Source organism: Ursus americanus, chromosome 5, assembly GCF_024610735.1.
Source record: "Ursus americanus isolate L20-20 chromosome 5, mUrsAme1.1.p, whole genome shotgun sequence".
NCBI lineage: Eukaryota > Metazoa > Chordata > Mammalia > Carnivora > Ursidae > Ursus > Ursus americanus.
Window position 1 is genome coordinate 59,552,981 of NC_142131.1, and position 17,606 is coordinate 59,570,586.

Consider the following 17,606-nt stretch of genomic DNA (forward strand, 5'->3'; position numbering starts at 1 on the left):
GCGGGCCATCCCCCGGGCAGCGCTGCCACTCCGCGCGCCCCCGCCCCCCGTGGCCGGACGTGGCACCTCCCCCGCGGCGGCCGGAGCCCGGAGGTGGGGTCGGGAGCCTGAGCCCGGGGCTCTGATGTCACCGCGCGGCCGCCGGCGCCCAGGAGCGCCTCTCGGGCTGGACTTCAGGTATGCTGCGGGGTCGGGCGGCGGGATCGCCCTTCCCGGAGGGGGCAGGGCGAGCCCCGCGGCCGGGAGCGCTGGGGGGTGGGGCGCCGCGGAGCAGCCGGCGAGTTGTTCCTCTGGGAGTTACGCCCCGAGCCTAGTCTGGCGGGCGCGGGTCGAGTCGGGCCCTTGTGTGCGGGAACTCTTCGCGGGGCGGCGGGGAGGACCAGACCCACCGAGCGGCGGGGGCTGTCGGGGGAGCGCTCCGCGTGGCCAGCGCACGCAGGGGGGTCTCTCTCCGCGACCCCCGGCTCCCGCCCTGCGCCAGCCGAGCCGCGGGAGAATGCCGGGCCCCCGCGCCCCAGCTCGCGCTGTCCCCGCACGCGTCTGAGTCCTCCTTCCCCGACGGTGAACCCAACAGGAAGGGCCCCCAAATGCGCCGGCCAGCGGCCAGCGGCTCTCCCGGCGTCCCCGGAGTCCCGCCGTCGCGCCACACCGCGTGACTCTGCCGCCCCCTGCGGTCGCCAGGCCAGCGCCTCTCTCCCGCCTCGACTCTCAAGAGCTTGAAGCCGCAGGTATGTGGTCCGCCCACGACTGCGGCCTCCTGTCCGCGGGTGCAGCCAGCACCCGGCCTTTTCTGCGCGCCCGGAGCGGCACCGAGCTCGAGTCTCAGGAGACGACATCTGGGCTAGAGCGACACAGAGCGGAGGCTGCGCGGGCTGCACCGTCCGTGTGGACAAAGGACCCGCGGGTGACTGGGGGGGCCCCGGGCTACTTCCCCGCATGCCTGTCTGGCAGACCTAATCTGGGGTGCTGGCATTCAAGACGCGGCCCAGGACCCAGAAGCTTTGTGTGGCAGGGGCACTGCTGTGCAGGCAGCGCCCCTACAGTGAGCATGCTACTGAGGGAAGACCATTCCAGACCGGCGGCCTGGACAACCTCTCCACAGAGAGGTCAGGTGTGAGGTGGCCTTTGAGAGAGTGTGCTTTAATTCCTGACCATTGTTGATCATTTGAGGTTGTCTGCGTTTCTGGTCACCTCAACTGGATCTGCTCCTGTTGTCTTGGTGTGGTTTTACCAGCTGGAAGCTGTCTTCATTAATTTCTCCAACAACCTCTAAGTAAAAACCTGAGTCAGACTGCTTGCCCAAACTCTCTGCTGAGGTCTAGACCCACATCCCAACTTTGCAGCTTCCCAGACTTGCCACAAACACTGCAAAGCCTATAGGCTGCAGACTGAATGAGCACTGGACCCTGGGCCAGTCCCCATCTCAGCTTCCTCCTCCCTGACACTGGCACCTCTACCTCCCAGGCCTCCAGCCCTGAACACTAAAGTCATCTTTGTCTCCTTTTCCTCTCTTGCTCTTTCATTCAGGTGATGAGTATATGTGACAACTCTCCCCCCCCCCACCCTACTGCCGAACCCCAGTCTCACGGTTTTCCAGCAGGGATTCCATGCTGCTCCCCCTGCTCTGGCGAGGCTTGGCAAAAGAGCTCAAGAGCTCCTTGAGCTCTAGCCTCTGGACTTGAGTTCTAGGTAGGTGCTGGCTCTGCAGCCCAGCCCACAGCTGACGCTAATGCTGATGCTAGGGCTCCTGGGGTGTCGTCACCCTCAGCCAGTGGCTGGCTGGATTGCAAGAGACAAGTGCGCAAGTGCGCAAACTCCTTGCTTTTTGTGTTGAGGCCCCAAAACACGCTAAGGGGCTGCACCCTCCTAGTGTAGCACGTTCTGCAAAAGGCGCAGTGTGAGCATCTGCGTGGTTATCGGCCCACTGAGGCCACCACTGCAAAAGTATCCTCCAGACAAGTTAGGGGCCAAAAGCAAACAGAGGTATATACAGTTTTCTTGTCCATGAAGCTGTTTTTATGTGGTGAACTCAGAATCCTTTGTGAACACAGTAACTCCCAAGATAAACTTTTCGAGGAAACTTCTCCGTAGGTGAGCAGTGGCTGGTGTCTGTAGGTGAAGGAAGCCAACGATGGGCAGGCATGCGTGGCATGCGCCAGGGAAAATCAGGCTCCCAAGCTGGGCTCAGCCTAGGAAGAGAGAGGGCTAGTGCCTGGGTGCCTAGGGCAGGTTTCCTAGAGGAGATGATTGTCCTCCCAGGAGCTGCTACTCAGAGTAGCTTCTTGTCTTCCTCAAGTCCGGAGAGTGGAAACACTCTGCGAAAGAGGTCCCCGACCTGAGTGTGAGGACCAACCTGCAGGGCTGGTATTAATGGGCATGAGATACCTCCAGTGAGGCACTCTCGAGATATCCTGGTTCTAGATAAGCTGAGAGCCCCTCCTGAGAATATTACAGACGCTGCCTCTCCCTTCTAGGAAACACCATATCCTCACACCACTAACGTCCCCACCCTCCCCTGACCTGCAGGCTGTAGTGGCCTTGGAGAAGGGGGTGGAGGGCGACCCTGAGTTCCAAAGAGTGTTTAGGAGGCTCAAATGAACCTGCTTGTCAGTTCCCACCCCAGCTGCTAGTCACCCTCCTCTGCACCCCTCCCCAAGCCAGCTCAGGGAAAGCAAGCCCTCCCACCTCCCCAGAGTCCCCATAGCCCATAGGAGCCCCAGCTTCCTAAGTCTCAGAGCTGCTCTTACCCATGCTCTTACTCGGAGCTTGACCCATGCACACCCACCCAACTCCTCCCCTCACTCACCTTGCTCCCCTTCTGGCCCTGGGGAGGTACTGAATTCTGGCCTGTCTTGCTCCACCTGTGTGTGCCTGCTCTTTGGGTTCCTAATAAGGCAGGAGTAACCTGGACAGTGTCCATGGGGTCAGCTACCTCATTCATTCTGTCCCTTTCACCAGAAAAGACAAATAGAGAAGAGTGGGCAGAAGCAAAGGAGCCCTCTTCCTTCTCCACCAAATCCATCCCCCCATCCACTCATTGCAAGTTTGCTGCTTTCCTTGCCATTCAACAAATATTTTTTTAACATCAACTACGTGCCAGGCACTGAGGGTACAGAGATTAGTGAGTACAGGGCCTGTTCTCAGGAAGTTCAGGGGTGGGAATGGGAAGAGGGAATCACAAGCAAGCCAACAATTACACTGCAGGGTGATGAGTATTGTGTTGGGTGGAGTGTGTGTGTGTATGTGGGGGAAGCTCAGGACACTGTAGGGGGTCCCAAAAGGTCAGGAGACCTCTAAGCTGGGCCCAGTAGGAGGAGAAAGAGTAGCAGAACAAAGTTGGGGGTGTGAGGCTGCAAAGCAGAGACCATATTGTTGTGATATCTGCTAGTATTTTGAGAGCAGGTGGGGGTGACTTTCCCACAGCGGAGTTTAGGCTTTGTTGGAGGCTTCTGGCATTTGGGGGGTAGAGTTGGAGGTAAACTGGTTTTCAGCAGGGTTTGCTTCTAGGAAATTGATTCTGGCTGCAGTAAGCTTGGAGGCAGGCCCAGATTCCAGACAGGGTTCTGCTTCTTACTGGCTGTGTGCCCCTGGGCAAATCATTTCCCCCTTAAAACCCCAGTGTCTTCATCGGTAAAATGCAGATAGCAGTTGTGAGGATCAAGATAAATATTTATATAAAGCACCTGGAGTATAACTGAGACGGGGCGGGGGGGGGGGAGCTGTGAGGCTGCCCCTGCCCCCTGACCTGGGTCTTGCCCCCTCCTTTCTTGGCTCCCCTGTGATCTCAGAACGTTCTTGACCATTGTTTATTAGGGAAAGATCAGATGGAGAAGCTAACAAAGCCGCCAGGAAGCCGCCAGGGTGGGACTGGGTTGGGGAGGGAAGGAGTATGGGTACATTCTCAAAGCTCCGGGAGGTGTCAGAGTAGAGGCGGGTGCTGCCAGCCCTGAGAGCCTCAGGGGAAGTGGGCTAGTCGCCAGCTCCTTCCCCTGAGCTAAGAGGAATAGCTAATGCCCTCAAACTCCAGAGTTGCTCCCAAGGGCTGGCCCTACTTATGTCATCCCCTACCCAGGAGGTGGCCGCGCTAAAGATCGTGTGACCAGGGAGGGGATGGGTAAGCACCTGGCCATCTGTGTTGGAGGGGCCAGGCTGCCCCTGGGCTCCTCCGCGACCGCGCCGTCTGTGTTCTTCCAGGCCCCACGGAGCTGGCGTCAGCGCTCACCTGCGCAGCCATGGAGGCCCTGGGGCCTGGGGGCGACCGCACCTCCCCAGCCTCGTCCACTCGCAGCCTGGACCTGCGGCGGCTGTCCGCGCGCGCCGATTCGGCCTACAGCTCTTTCTCCGCGGCCTCCGGCGCTCCCGAGCCGCGCACGCCGTCGCCTGGGACCGACCTCCTCCCTTACCTAGACTGGGACTACGTGCGCGTGGTGTGGGGCGGCCCGGCCCCGGCCAGCAGCCTTCGCACGTCCCCGCAGCCCCGGCCCGCGGCGGCCGCGCGCAGTGGCCCGCGGCCCCCAGAGGTGCGGGGAACGCCGGGGTCGCTCAGCCGGCAGGCCACCCCGCTGCTGTTCGCCCTGGCGGCCGAGGCAGAGGCGGCGGCGCGGGCGGTCGAGCCGCCCAGCCCACCGGCCTCGCGGGCCGCCTACCGCCAGCGGCTGCAGGGGGCCCAGCGGCGAGTGCTCCGGGAGACGTCCTTCCAGCGCAAGGAGCTCCGCATGAGCCTGCCCGCCCGCCTGCGGCCCCCTGCCCCCGCGCGGCCCCCCGCGGCGCACCCGCGCTCGGCCTCGCTCAGCCACCCCGGCGGCGGGGAAGCGGAGCCGGCGCGCTCCGGGGCTCCCTCGAGGGGAACCGTTGGCCGGGGGCGCCTAGCCGCCCAGCAGCGGAAGTGGTGCTTCTCTGAGCCAGGGAAGCTGGACTGCGTGGGTCGGGGCGGTGGATCCGCAGGGGAATGCTCGGGGGAGGCCGGCTCCGGTTCTAGCATTGCCAGGCCCGAGCCCCAGGAGCGTAGGGTGCTGGAAGAATTCGAAGGTCACCGAAACAGACGGCTGCCTGAGACCCAGCCCCGAGGTGTAGAGGACCCAGAACCTCGATCCCTGAAGCTTGGTGATGCCTATAGGCCTTCCAGTCGGAGTCGGAGCGCTTCAGGGGAAGTCTTGGCTCCCTGGCAAGGTCCAGGAGGGGTCATGCCCGTTGTCCAGGTGTGGAAGATAGGGGCTGCAGGCTTGGGGTGGGTGACATCTGGGAGACTGAAAACTTGAGCTACATTTCAAGCAACTGTTTGCCTTTCCAGGCTGTTCCCCAAGGAGCAGAATCCCCCAGACCATTGTTTCAGGTCAAACTTGCCAGGTGAGAGACATGGACCACTGTGGGACTGCAAGTTGGAGAAAAGCAGTTTTCATAGCTCTTGCCCAAGAAAGAGAGCGCCCCTCACCTACCCTCACTTTGAGCCTTCTAATTCTGTCTTTTGCAAACTACAACCCCTACAGTCCCCCCACACCCACCCCAACCCCACTCTGTCTCTGCAGCACCCACCGCAGCACCAAGAGCTTCCTTCCTAGGCACTGTGGCCAGTGTGGGGTCCCTTCCTCCAGGTTCCTGACTCAGAAGGAAGCTGCAGCCGTGTGTCCCGCAGAGTATCCCCGGAGCAGTCCCACTGACTGGGAACAGAGGGTCTCAGAGACATGCATGGGGTCTGCCCGGCTCCCATCCCTTCCAGATGATGAGGTTTTCCTGGAGGAAGTCCCCCTGGTCAGAAGGAGATCACCTCCAGACACCCATGCCCCCCCAGGAAACCCACCCAGGTGAGTTGCCTCTTGCTTCCAAGCAGAGTGAGACATCCCCTTCCCACACATATCAACCAAATGCTAGAGGGACGGGGAGCCCTCTCCTAGCTGAAGCCTGGGAGCCTGGCTGGTAGGGACGGGGACAGGTGGCCCTTGGAGGTCAATGCTCACCTTTGGACAGAGCTTGTTCTGATTCAGTGTCTCTTCCACTCCCAGTGTCCATGTCTCTGACCAGCAGTATGGAACTGGCTCGGGCCAGAGGGCTGACCAGGCTGCAGTTCCCCCGGAGCACCCCTTCCATGAGCACCCAGAGACTGCAGGGGCAGATGACTGCTGGCAGAGGATAAATGGTTCAGTGGGTGTCTCTAAGACCATAAGCTATAGCCCCCCCAGGACTGCAAATGGCGACATCGCAACCTTTGACCCCAGTGGACTGCTGACCATTGACTCACTTGCAGCTGCAGAGAGCGACCCTCTCAAACCTCTCCCAGTTGATGCCCTGGGACCTCCAAGCAACAATACCCCTGGTGCTCCTGGCCATACTGCCCTGGCTTGGGGCATGGGCCAGCCCGGTTCCAGGCCAACATGGCCCAGTCCTCGCCTTGAGGAGCTGGTTCAGGAGCTGGCCCGACTGGATCCCTCTATGAGTGACACTCTCACTTCCTGTCCCAGCCCAGAGCTGCCCCTGGACCTCCTAGATGGGCTCGTTCCTTTAGCAGAGGTCTGGGCTGCAATGAGGCCAGCCTGTGAGGAGGCTGGGAAGGAAGCTGGTGGTAGTCCTGAGCCAGGGTGAGTGATGGGCACCAGGGACTCAGGGGATTCTAAGTCCCTGCAGTCTGGGGCAGGACAACCCAGGGAGCTCTGGCTTTGTCCCCAGGTTCTATCTATTTAGCTCCAGCCAGCTCCTGCCAACTTCTCAAGAGGATTCAAGGTTTGAAAACCATACCACCCACTCTGTGCCTGACCAGGTCTGTGGCCAGGGTCTCCCTGATCCAAATAACAACATCCAAGCCAAGAAAGTGAGTGAGGAGGGGGTGGTGGAGATTGGGGGTGGTGAGAGCCCAGACTACGGGCTGAGGAGTCTGGGTCAGGCCTCACCTTTAAGTACCCACGCCTTCCCTGCAGATGGAGCTAGCCGACCTCCTCCAGAAGATGCTGCGGAGCCTTCAGGCGGAGCAGGAGCAGCTGCACGGCGCGGCCCAGGCTTGGGCCAGGCGCGGGGCTTCTCTGGAGGCCGCGGTGAGCCAGGCCTGTGCTCCCCGCGACCTAGAGCGGTTCAGCGGGTTCATGGCCGACCTAGAGCGCGTGCTTGGCCTGCTGCTGCTGCTGGGCAGTCGCCTGGCCCGCGTGCGGCGCGCCCTGGCGCGGGCGGCCGCAGACAGCGACCCAGACGAGCAGGTGACAGGGGTGGAGGCTGGGGAGAGCGGGGCGGGGAGGGGCCTGCCGGCGCGGTCCGAGACAACCGCGGCACCCTGCCCTGCTGACGGCGCGCTCTCCCTGGCCGCAGGCCTCTCTGCAGCAGCGTCTCGGGCTCCTGCTGCGGCAGCGGGAAGACGCCAAGGAGCTGAAGGAGCACGTGGCGCGGCGCGAGCGGGCCCTGCGCGAGGTGCTGGTGCGGGCCCTGCCCGCCGAGGAGCTGAGCGCCTATCGCGCCCTGCTGGCCGGCAAGGCCGCCGTCCTGGCCCAGCAGCGCAGCCTGGACGAGCGGGTCCGGCTCCTTCAGGACCAACTCGACGCCGTCAGGGGCGACCTTGGCCATCGCCCCCTGCCTCCCAGTTTGGCCTGGCCCCCAGAGACCCGTCTTCCAGATAAACCGCCCTTCCTTCCGCCCCTTGTCTAATTACAGGCGGTGGGGGGTGGGGAGCGCTGCCTCTGCCCCTCACCCACATCACTGGGGGTGACTCTGGTTGATTTGGTGCTTTTCCCTTGCGGGGAGGGGGAAGACCCAGGCGGGATCTTCCCAGGATACTTCTAAGTATTTTCATGTAGCCTTACCCAATTCTTGTGGATTATTTGGTAATTAATTTATGGATTTTTAAAACTGCAGTATTCCCCCCTTTTTGTGAGGAGAGAGGCTCTGTCTGCGTTAGTATGAGGCAGAGGAGACAAATCAGGAGCATTTCAACTTAATCTGCAAAATGGTCTTTTTTTCTTTCCTTAATAATAATTGATGTGAGAAGTGTGTCTGTCACCTGGGGTCTAGCCTGGGGGAGGAATCTTGTTTACAGACAACGGACACCAGCCTTGCCTGACTAGAGCAGAAGAGAGATTTGCTGGAGAACCTCAGTCAGGTCTGGGAATCCCTCAGAAGACTGGGATACAGGCTTGAAGCCAGGAGGGCCCAAGGGGGATGCCAGGCCTTCTGATTGACTCTGCTGCCACCAGCAATCCCTACAGTTCTGGTGACTGCATCACTACCACAACGGCCGAGGCCTGACTAGCCGGTCCTAGGTCTCCTTTCCTGGTTTTTACCCAAGCCTCCAACCTCAAAAGTAGAAGTGGGGGTGACTGCTTCCCTTCAAGACTCAAGGGATAGGGAATTTCCCCATACACAAAATAGTTTCAGTTGCTTTGCTGCCTAAAAAGCTTGACAAATTCAGGGACATTTATTCCAAGACTCAGAAAGAATTATACTGTCAAAAATGAGTTTATCCAATATCTCCTTGGAAATCCCACCAGATCCACTGGGCTTGAGGAGGGCTGTTGGGCAGGGGAGCTGAAGGTGAAGGCATGGGAGACCTGGAGACCCAGAATGGGGGGGGGGGGTTGAGGACCTGGAGAGGCAGCTTTGCTTGTGTGCTAGAGAGGCTAAGCTGGGGTGAGCTGGGGTTGGGAGTGGGGAGTTAGGTGCTGGTGTGGAATGAAACGGAGGACACACACTCCCCTCTGCGTCAGCCTTGTGTGCACAGAGTCCATGCTAAGTGCTCAAATATACATGTGAAAATGTGCTTTAGTATTTGTAGCTGCACATGCCAGGGCCCAGAACATTGTTCATGCAAATGTTGTGTATTTTTGGAAGTTGGGCACTGAAAAGGCATGTGTATGTGTATTTAAAGCCAACTGACCCCAAAGTGAGAAATCTCTGCTTCTGGGCTTGTTTTCTGATGCGTATTGTCACTAAGTGCGACTGGTTGGGAATTTTAAATGGTCGTATTCATCCCAAAAGCATTAGTTACAACAGTCGGGCTATTGAGCACAGAACAATGCTAACATTGTGCCTCTTTATAAAAAACATATGGGGCTCCTGCTGAGGCAGTCGTGGGTTCTAACATTATGCTTTGCTTCTCTCCTTTGAACGCTTGTGGGCGGGGCCTCCGAGCCAAAGGCCTCAGCCTAGCAGGGCAGCTTGCTTTGAGATAGTCTGGACGGAATAAACTTATTGCTGCCTTTTGCCCTGTGCAGCACTCCCTGCATTCTCCCATTGTGATATTCTTAGAAAAACACTTAACAGTCATCAGTTAGGCCAATGGAAATTGGGTACTATTCAGATAAAGTATTCCAGCCCGGGATGGACTAGAGGAGCAGAGCCTGCCATGGTCCCGTTAAACTGCACTTTGGTTCTCTGCTGGGTTTTTCCACGGGGAATTATGAGGCTCCTGTGCTTGTCCTTACCAGATGGGGAGAGTAGGGCCACACCTCCTGTACCCATCCTTTCGTCTGGCCTCTGTGTTCTTCCTGCCCCATTTTATGTCCCTTCCACACTGTTATTCTGTCAGAGTGCAAGAATAAGCACCAAAGGTGTTCAGTATTGGCACCACAGACTTTTTTTTTTTTAGACCTTTTATTTGTTAGAGAGAGAAAGCACGGGGAGGGGCAGAGGGAGAGGGAGAAGCGGACTCCCCCCATGAGCGGGGAGCCGCACAAGGGGCTGGATTCCAGGACCCTGAAATCATGACCTGAGCCGAAGGCAGGCCATAACCCACTGAGCCACCCAGACAAAGACTTTTGATGGTGGTGCGTAGGCCGGCGCCAGAGGCCCGGTGACTTCCACCCGCCAGGACGCTGCCAGCAGAGGGCACTGTTCGCTCTGTGATGAAGACTACCGACACTTGTCCGAGCCTCCTCCCCAGGCAGTAGGCCCCTTGGCCTAAAGCACCGGGGCTTTGCCTTCCCTGCAGAGCAGCGCTCCTTTAGCCTGAAGGCTGGATCTGAGCCTTTTTGCTTCTGTCGGAAAGAAATTCTGGCCAGCCGGCCACGGGGAAGCTGGCTTGCTTTCCTTTGCCACCAGGCCTTGGTTGGAAAGTTGTTGGTTAATGAGAAGTGGGGAGGAGGGAAGCCGGGGGTGTTGATCTCGAGTATCAGTATCAAAAAGAGCCTTATTTAGTTTCCCGGGGTGGAAAAGAGGGTTTCATGGGTCTCCGTTGGGGTTTCTGCCTCCACCTCCTCAAGCCTCCAGCGCCCGCGCCTGTTGGTTCCGCCCCCAGCCCCGCTGCCTGCGGCGCTGTCCTCTGGCTCTTTGCAGAGGGCAGGCTTCGGTTGGCGTTGTTGCTAGGCAACAGGCAGCTCCGCGGCCGCCTCCCCCGCTCGCCTCGTCCCGCCCCCGCTGCTCCTCCTAATATGGATTTAATTAGTGTACTTTTTACCTTCAGACTGTAAATTGCAAACCGAATAGGGAAGCAGCGTTCTGCGGCGCCCCAAACCCGCGCGCATTCTGTCTGGAACAGCCTGCTCGGCACACCACGTACCACCGCGAGCGGCGGCTGTAAAAGTCAGGGATCCTCGCAGGAACAAATCGTGGTGCTGTTCATTCACATGTAAATCAGAAGCTTGGGTGGAAATTTAGGTCAAATGTGGTTGAGCCCCGCAGAGAGAAGAGGTGAAAGGGGAGTGTGGGGGCAGAAGGAAGAAAAGGTGGGGGCCGGCAACTGCTATGGAGCAATCCTCTCCAAGACCTCGCACGCAGTGTTACCGTCACAGCCTGGCTACGGGTCAGACGGGCAGGGTGGGTGTTTACCTGTTGTCGTTGAAACTTAAATCAGCACCACCTTCTCCCTAGGAAGGTTTTTTTTCCGCCTCTGGAGGAGACATCTGGACATATCCCCACCCCCACTACACACACACACCCCTTGTTTCTCCGTCTCTACCTTTTTTCCACTTCCCTGCAGAAACACCTGAGGCTGCCCGTGCTTCACAGGTTCAAGTCCAGAGGTGTGGCTGTTCTGGAAGGGTAAGGTGAGGACAGAGGTTCAAGGCAAAAAGCTATTTGGAGAGCACTAAAAAGTCTATTCATCAAACTATTCTAAAAGGCCAAATAATTTCTTCCAGGAAAAGGCCAAAAAAGGCAGAGAATATGGGTTCTGAGTTGGCCCAGCTTTAGAACTGCGTTGAGCGCTTTCAGTCCAGCTGGCTGGCTGACATGTTTAGGTCTGGAAGACAGTGGTAGGGATGCTAAGGGAGTGTGCATGAAGAAAGACGTTGTGATGTCTATTTTTAACTAAAGTGATATACAAAATGTGAGATAATCTCCCTTTGGTGGGAATACATTTTTTCCCAGCAGAGTCCATTGTTATTTATGTGTAAAAATACTAACATGGTTAAAGAATGGTGATCTTGTAAAGCAAAGCCACAGATGAGAGCTATTTGGTTTTGGAATGCAGCTAGATACCCCTATGGGACCAGCTGGGCACCCCTGGTAATATTTCAAGATGGTGTTGCGGTTCCCAAGGAGCTCTACCTACTCCTTCCCTATGCTCTACCCTTCTCGCAGCCTGTTGGATAGATAGTGCCAGTCTTACGGCCCATGGAGGAGGGAGATAGAGCTTGGAGAACAGGTGACTTGCCTAAGGTCATTAGATGAGTAAGGGCTGCGAGGAGACCACCTTGGTTTTCTGCGGCAGGACACTGTGATGGAAAAGAGCACCAGGAAGCCATCCCAGCTCTGATAGTTATAGCTGTGAAGCCTGGAGTTTCTGAAGTTATTTACAGTTTCTTGAGGCTTCTTTTTCCTCACTTTAAATTCAAGATACTAACAGGACATACCTTGTAAGGTTGAGGTTAATACCTGCATAGTGGTTAAAACTGTGCCTGGCCCTTAATAAACACAGGCTGTATGTGCATCAGCCATATCCTGGTCTCCATTAGATAAGTGAGACACATTCTAGAACAACCTCCAACCTCCTTTAAAGGAAGTATAAACCTTTATTTAAAAGCTTGCTCTGGATGACTCATACACATCTGTATAACAATTAACTTCTCCCCCATTAAAAGGAGTGATTCTCTTCCCTGTGACAATTCTAGCCAGCTAAACTGCCTTAATGTATAAGCAACTTTTTTTTTTGTCATTCGTTGAAAATACCCCTCACAGGTGTACCTCCTGCTAGACAATATATGGTTATTGAAAACTTTCCATATGCATATCACAGTATAATTTCCTACTGACTTATAGTTTCAGAAAGTCTTGACCTGCAAGGAAAAAACAGTGGTTTCTAACACCTAAGTTTTAGGCGTATTGATCCTAGACTCTTGCCAAATGTTTTATTTCACTTGGAAGGCTTGCAGCCGGCCTTTCTGAAACACAAAGGTTCTTCTGGCAGTTTAAGTAACCCTCCTCTGATTTAAGTGTGTAATAGACATTGGTTAATGTTATTACTACTTTGCGGGTTTAGATTTTGTCTTTCTCAGGGTAGGTCATACCTGTGTTTGTGACCTTTGTTATCCTGTTTCCGTCAAGCCTCTCTTTTACCATGCAAAACCTCTGACATTTTTTTTCTGTGTTCTAGACCTTCAGCAGCTGAGATTGCTGTAATTATTGCCTCCCACAATTTTCCTGCAGAGGCAGATTTAATTTGCATTTTTAAATAATTTATGCAGCTTAGCTAGAGTTCCAGGCAAGGAAGGTGGGAAGGGTCAGATCAGGGCCTGCATTCATCTGTTGTTATTTTTTGGATGCTATATTCGTGTGTGGATGCAGCCTGCATTTAGCTGATCAATTCAAACACTTTGAATAATAGAACACCTGGAAGAGGCAGAAGAGGATGAGGAGAAACTGAAGAAATTCAGTAGATAAAAAGAAAAGAAAAATAGAATAGCAAAAGCTGGAGAATGCTTAAGGGAAGTACGTTATTACACAAGCAGGAACAAAATGGGAGACTTGTTTATTTCATTGCTTAAATCAAAACATTCCATTAAGGACGGCCTTAAATAATGTTGGAGGCCTCACTGAGATAGATATATGGAGGGGAGAACCCACACTCCCCTGTGCCACAAAAACTATCTGATACAACTAATGACATGCAAACATAATTTGCAAAAGCAGAGCATTGCCACAATATTTTAAAAAGGCTGGTTAAGCAAATAGAGTCCCATCTTTAAAACAGAAAAAGAGCCATTATAGTTACAATGTGTTGAACCTGGGACCTCTTGGTAAATAGCTACAAACCTTCTCAATTACAGATGGGAACAAAGGTCCAGAGAAGTTAAGCCATCCCTCTAACATCACTGAGCAAAGAATTCTGCATTTGCTATTTTGGAATAATTTGTTTGCTTTTAGATGGCTTTTAAAGGTGGATATAACATACTTTCTGTTTCTATAGAATTTTCATATAAAATAGTTGCTGTTTAAGTGTATCCACTTAACCAGTTATTTTTCTCCTCTAATGCATTCACAGATAAATCACACTTAAAAAACTAATATTCATGACAAATCAAAATAATCACCCACCAGTGCCGAAGACACTGTTTATATTTCATAAAGACAACCAGAAATTAAAAGTATTTGCTAAAATGTCTCTTTCCTCTCACTGTTAAATCATTCTCACTCCCAAGATGCACTTGTTTCCTAATATTGAGCATTCACAGTACGACTGAAATTAATTACATTCACAATGGTCACATTCTGTGCTCGAGTCTCTCTAGAATCTTGAGCGCCTAAAATGAGGTAGATAAACGTTTAAGGGTTTTGTTGGTTGGGACTAATTTCCTTTAGATCCTGATCATCTGGGTTGTTTTTTTTTCAATAGAATTCCAAAATACTTAGCAAAAGATTGAAAATGAGCATTTTGCCTAAAAATGGAAAAATATAATTTCAAAAGGTTATTATGAAAGTTGTTTTACCTCATTTTAATTTAAAAACAGGATAAAAGCATCAGATTACAAAACCGCTAGGTATCTTAAAGCTGACAAACAATCCAGCATTTAAAGAGATGCTCGCTCTAGTTCTGGCTTGGGAGGGTGTACCTGCAGAGGCATCGGGTTAACTCATTCTGGGCCCTCAACTTTGATCCTAAAATTTGAGTCTCCAATGTTCAAGCCTGATTTCTGGAGTTCTTTATAGAAGGTTTCTCACTGAGATCTTGACTCCCATCTCCAGAGACAGGTCAAGCTTCAGGCAGAAGCTAGAGGCGAAGGCCCACCGGGGTTAAACAGGCTTCAGTGGACAAACTGGAAACAGGATGAAGCCACAGGTGTTGAGCCGCTGTTCTGGGCAGGCTCAGACTGTTAGGGGCAGGCCAGGTGACATCAACCAAGCTGAGCTTCAGGGACCGTCAGGTTGTGGGGGGCAGGCTGGGCACTAAACCAGCCAAGGGCCCCGGAGTAGGTCGACGAGAGATTTCTGAAAAAGCCGGCAGGCCACTGCGAGTCTTTGTCTTTTTACGGGGAGCCATGGGCGAGGCGCCCAAAAACTTGCTGAAGGAGCCCGACTTCCTCATGCCTCGAGCCAGGTCTTGGAGCATCAGGTCATCGGCCAGGACACCCAGAAACGCGCTGGTGGTGGAACTGAGGATGGTCGCCGCCACTTGCACTGGGCGCCGGGCCGCAAAAGTGCCACCACCAGCACCCGCGGCGTCGGCCTCGGTAGAGCCTCGAAGGCAGGGGTCGCCGAGCAGGCGGCGAAGCGCATACGAGGCGCTGGGCGGCAGGTACTGGTAAGCACGCCGGCCGCTGTGGTCGCGCACGTGCACCTGCGCACCCAGGCGCACCACCAGCAGCACGGCGGCGTCCTCGTGGCCGTGCAGGGCAGCCAGGTGCAGTGGCGTGTAGCCGCCATGCGAGCGCGCGTTCACGTCCAGTGGCGCGCCCCCGCGCCGCGCGACCTCCACCAGCTGCAGCGCCATCTCGCGGTTGCCGCTCTTGGCGGCCCAATGCAGGGCCGTGAAGCCAGATATGAAGTCGCGCTTGGCCGCCAGGCCGCTGTCGCGCAGCAGCAGCCCGTGTAGTTGGTGGGTCCAGCAGCCCCCAGCCGCCCGCACTAGCCACTCGTGCTCGGTCGGCTCCAGGGGCACGGCGGACGGCGGCGGCGCGGCGGGCACTTCCTCAGTGTCCGGACTCAGCAGGCGCGGGCCTGCGCGCGACAGGCGCCTCAGGTGCGGGGAGCGGCCCGGGCCCAGGCTGAGGCCCAGGCCAGACTCTTCCACCGACAGCCGCCGCAGCAGCAGCGGGGAGCTCCGTGGGCTCGGCTCTTCCGACAGCTGCCGGCGCAGGCCCTGCTCCTCCGCCCGGATCCGGAGCGCGGCGGCGCCCGCGACGCAGCGCACAGGTAGCATGCAGGGCTTCGGTGGCGGCGCGTGCAGAGGGGGTGGGGGCGCTTCTTTCGTCGCCCCGCTCCCGGGTTCCGGGGCTGGCGCCTCTGCGTGGGGCAAGGCCTCCACCGACGGCGACCTCGACGACGGGGCCACGTCTGCAGAGAGTTCCTCGGGGGGTAGGACTAGCTCAAAGGCTGGAATCTGGGGGTCGGAGGGCCCCCCTGATTGCTGGGCTGGACCTAACAACGGCTCCCCGGTTGGCTGAGTAGGCTCAGAGGCCGGAGCCTCGGGCGTGTCCTGTGGTTCTAATGGCGGGGCCGGGTCCTCACGTGGTTCCGCCGCCTGCGGCGCCGCGGCCAGGGATGGAGCCTCTGGGCCAACCGGTTCCCCCTGTGAGGCGGAAGGGATCTTCGACGGCAGGGCCGGTGCCTCGGGAGTGCCGGGGACGCACGAGGGCAGGGGCTCTGGTGCCTGCCGGGGCCGCAGCTTCTTCTTCAGCACCACGAACTTGACGCCGTCGAGCTCCTTCACCACCGCCACGTCGTTGACAAATTGCTTGAAGCGGTCCCTGCGGGCGGCGCGGCCGCGCGGGTCGCCTGCATCCAGCAGGGGTTTGAAGCGGCTCAGCAGATCCGAGTTGCGCACCTTGCCGCCGTGCTCCTGCAGGAAGCCCAGCACCGCTGCCTGGCTCACCCCGGCGGCGGCGGCGGCGGCCGCAGCGGCTAGCGCCATGGTCAGTCCAGCCCCGCAGGGGAGCCGAGGCCGCCCCTTCCCACCACCCCCTACTCCCTCGGTTCCCGGCTGCCGGGGCAGGTGCACGTCTCCGCGTCCGCTGGGACGAGCTGGAGCGGGGATTCCGGGAGCGAGGTCCTCCTCGGCCAGGCTCACCTGATCGTTTTCACCGAGGCGGGACGGGCGTGTCCCTGAAGCTGGACCTTGGTCACGCCCGCGCCGTGGAGCCCGGGTGTCTCCCGGAGGAAGGTGCGGGGGGCCGCATCGTGCGCCCACCGCCTCCGCCCCGCGGGGCCCCCAGCCTTCGGGGTAGGTTTCTGCCTTTGTATTGTGTCCAATGGGCGCCAGGCTCCATCCCCCGTGCTCGGTGCTCGCCTTACAGGTGACAGCTGCCACCAGGGCCGCGGAGGGAGTGGGGGAGCGGAAATTATCCACCGCCCCCTCCCCCACCCGGGAATTAAAGGCGCAGTGCCATACTTGAGCTGGCTCCCGGTTGCTAGGTGGGTGTGTTCCCCAGGCATTACGCGGTCCACCGGGAGAGGCAAAATTTTTTATTTCTTTAAGGAATAGTTCATCACCACGAAATACCGGGAGATTATTTAAAAGCAATAATTTATTTAAAGACCATCAATACCTTTCCCATTGTCGACTGCGTTTCACAAGGAAAACAGCTTTTGCAATTTGTGGCAAAGCCAATTCGCGGCGCATGGCAATGTATGTTACCGGAGGTTTAGAAGAGATGTTTTAAAAAGCGGTTGTGTCATGATAAAATACTACATTTTCACATGGAATTTTGAAAATAAAACCACAGAAAAACACAAAGAAGGAGAAATATCACTTGAAGTCACCATTAACATTTGGAAATATTTTTCTTCTCCTACACATGTGTATACATGTTTTTGTTTTAAAATAAGAAAGCGAAATTGTAATCATGCTATTTTTTAAAAACTTCGTTTAATCCATAAATATTTATCGAGTGCCTAGTTTGTGCCAATACCTTTTCAGGCTGTAATACACCAGTTAGCAAGACAGGTAAAAACCCCTAACCTAGTGGAGATCACATGGCTGGGGAGGGGCAGAGTGGGACAGAAATAATATGGTGAAACTGAAAATTGTATAATATGCTAGATCAATACTATGGAGAAAATAAAACAGAGGAGGGGCAGATTGTAATTTTGCACCCTATATTCAGGGTCCCACACATTTGAAGGTCCCAATTATATAAGGACTTGAAGAGATAAGGTACTTAATGCAGGTAGGTAGGAGAGGAAGCTTTTTGGCTGAGTAAACCACCAGGGCAAAAAAATGGGATCAGTTTCTTAATCTACAAACACCATACTACAAGTATATAACCAGAGGTACTATTTCTTCATAGTTAAAGAGAACAAGCCTGGAGTCAAAATTGCATGCTTGAATCATAGCTCTACCTTGGACTACTTGATTGACCTCTCTGTGCCTCAGTTTTCTTACCTGTAAAGTGGGGATGTTAATAATAATGCTTACCTCATCAGGTTTTTGTGAGGCTTAAGTGAGAAAATAAACACAAGAGACTTAAAACAATGCTTGGCCCACAGTAAACATTCAAATTATTATTGGTTGTATAGCAACTACTATACCATTAATAGTGACC

General features: G+C 55.5%; 2 protein-coding genes across 3 annotated transcripts; one reads left to right on the plus strand and one right to left on the minus strand.

Annotated features, from left to right (window-relative positions):
- The first annotated feature begins 30 nt into the window (after positions 1-30).
- On the plus strand, positions 31-9,194 carry SHROOM1 (shroom family member 1). 2 transcript variants are annotated; one of them, XM_087862287.1, is made up of 9 exons: positions 31-177; positions 575-728; positions 4,195-5,198; positions 5,291-5,346; positions 5,526-5,801; positions 6,000-6,572; positions 6,661-6,802; positions 6,909-7,181; positions 7,291-9,194. In XM_087862287.1, exons 3-9 carry the CDS (start codon positions 4,233-4,235, stop codon positions 7,621-7,623), a joined length of 2,619 nt encoding a protein of 872 aa, XP_087718413.1. In that variant the 5' UTR covers positions 31-177; positions 575-728; positions 4,195-4,232; the 3' UTR covers positions 7,624-9,194. The 2 variants fall into 2 exon arrangements, with proteins under 2 accessions (XP_087718413.1, XP_045650676.2); XM_045794720.2 differs by lacking the exons at positions 31-177; positions 575-728 and having other exon boundaries at positions 4,183-5,198; positions 5,592-5,801.
- A 3,666-nt stretch (positions 9,195-12,860) lies between these two features.
- SOWAHA (sosondowah ankyrin repeat domain family member A) lies at positions 12,861-16,369 on the minus strand. The gene has a single exon (XM_045794721.2). It carries the CDS (start codon positions 15,974-15,976, stop codon positions 14,267-14,269), a length of 1,710 nt encoding a protein of 569 aa, XP_045650677.1. The 5' UTR covers positions 15,977-16,369; the 3' UTR covers positions 12,861-14,266.
- Positions 16,370-17,606: the final 1,237 nt, after the last annotated feature.

Bases quoted from the DNA above. Each gene is read 5' to 3' on its own strand.
- SHROOM1 (XM_087862287.1), top strand. From the start codon at position 4,233: ATGGAGGCCCTGGGGCCTGGGGGCGACCGCACCTCCCCAGCCTCGTCC. The intron at 5,347-5,525 runs GTGAGAGACATG...CTGTCTCTGCAG, and splicing joins TTTCAGGTCAAACTTGCCAG to CACCCACCGCAGCACCAAGA. The intron at 6,803-6,908 runs GTGAGTGAGGAG...CCTTCCCTGCAG, and splicing joins ACAACATCCAAGCCAAGAAA to ATGGAGCTAGCCGACCTCCT.
- SOWAHA (XM_045794721.2), bottom strand. From the start codon at position 15,976: ATGGCGCTAGCCGCTGCGGCCGCCGCCGCCGCCGCCGGGGTGAGCCAG.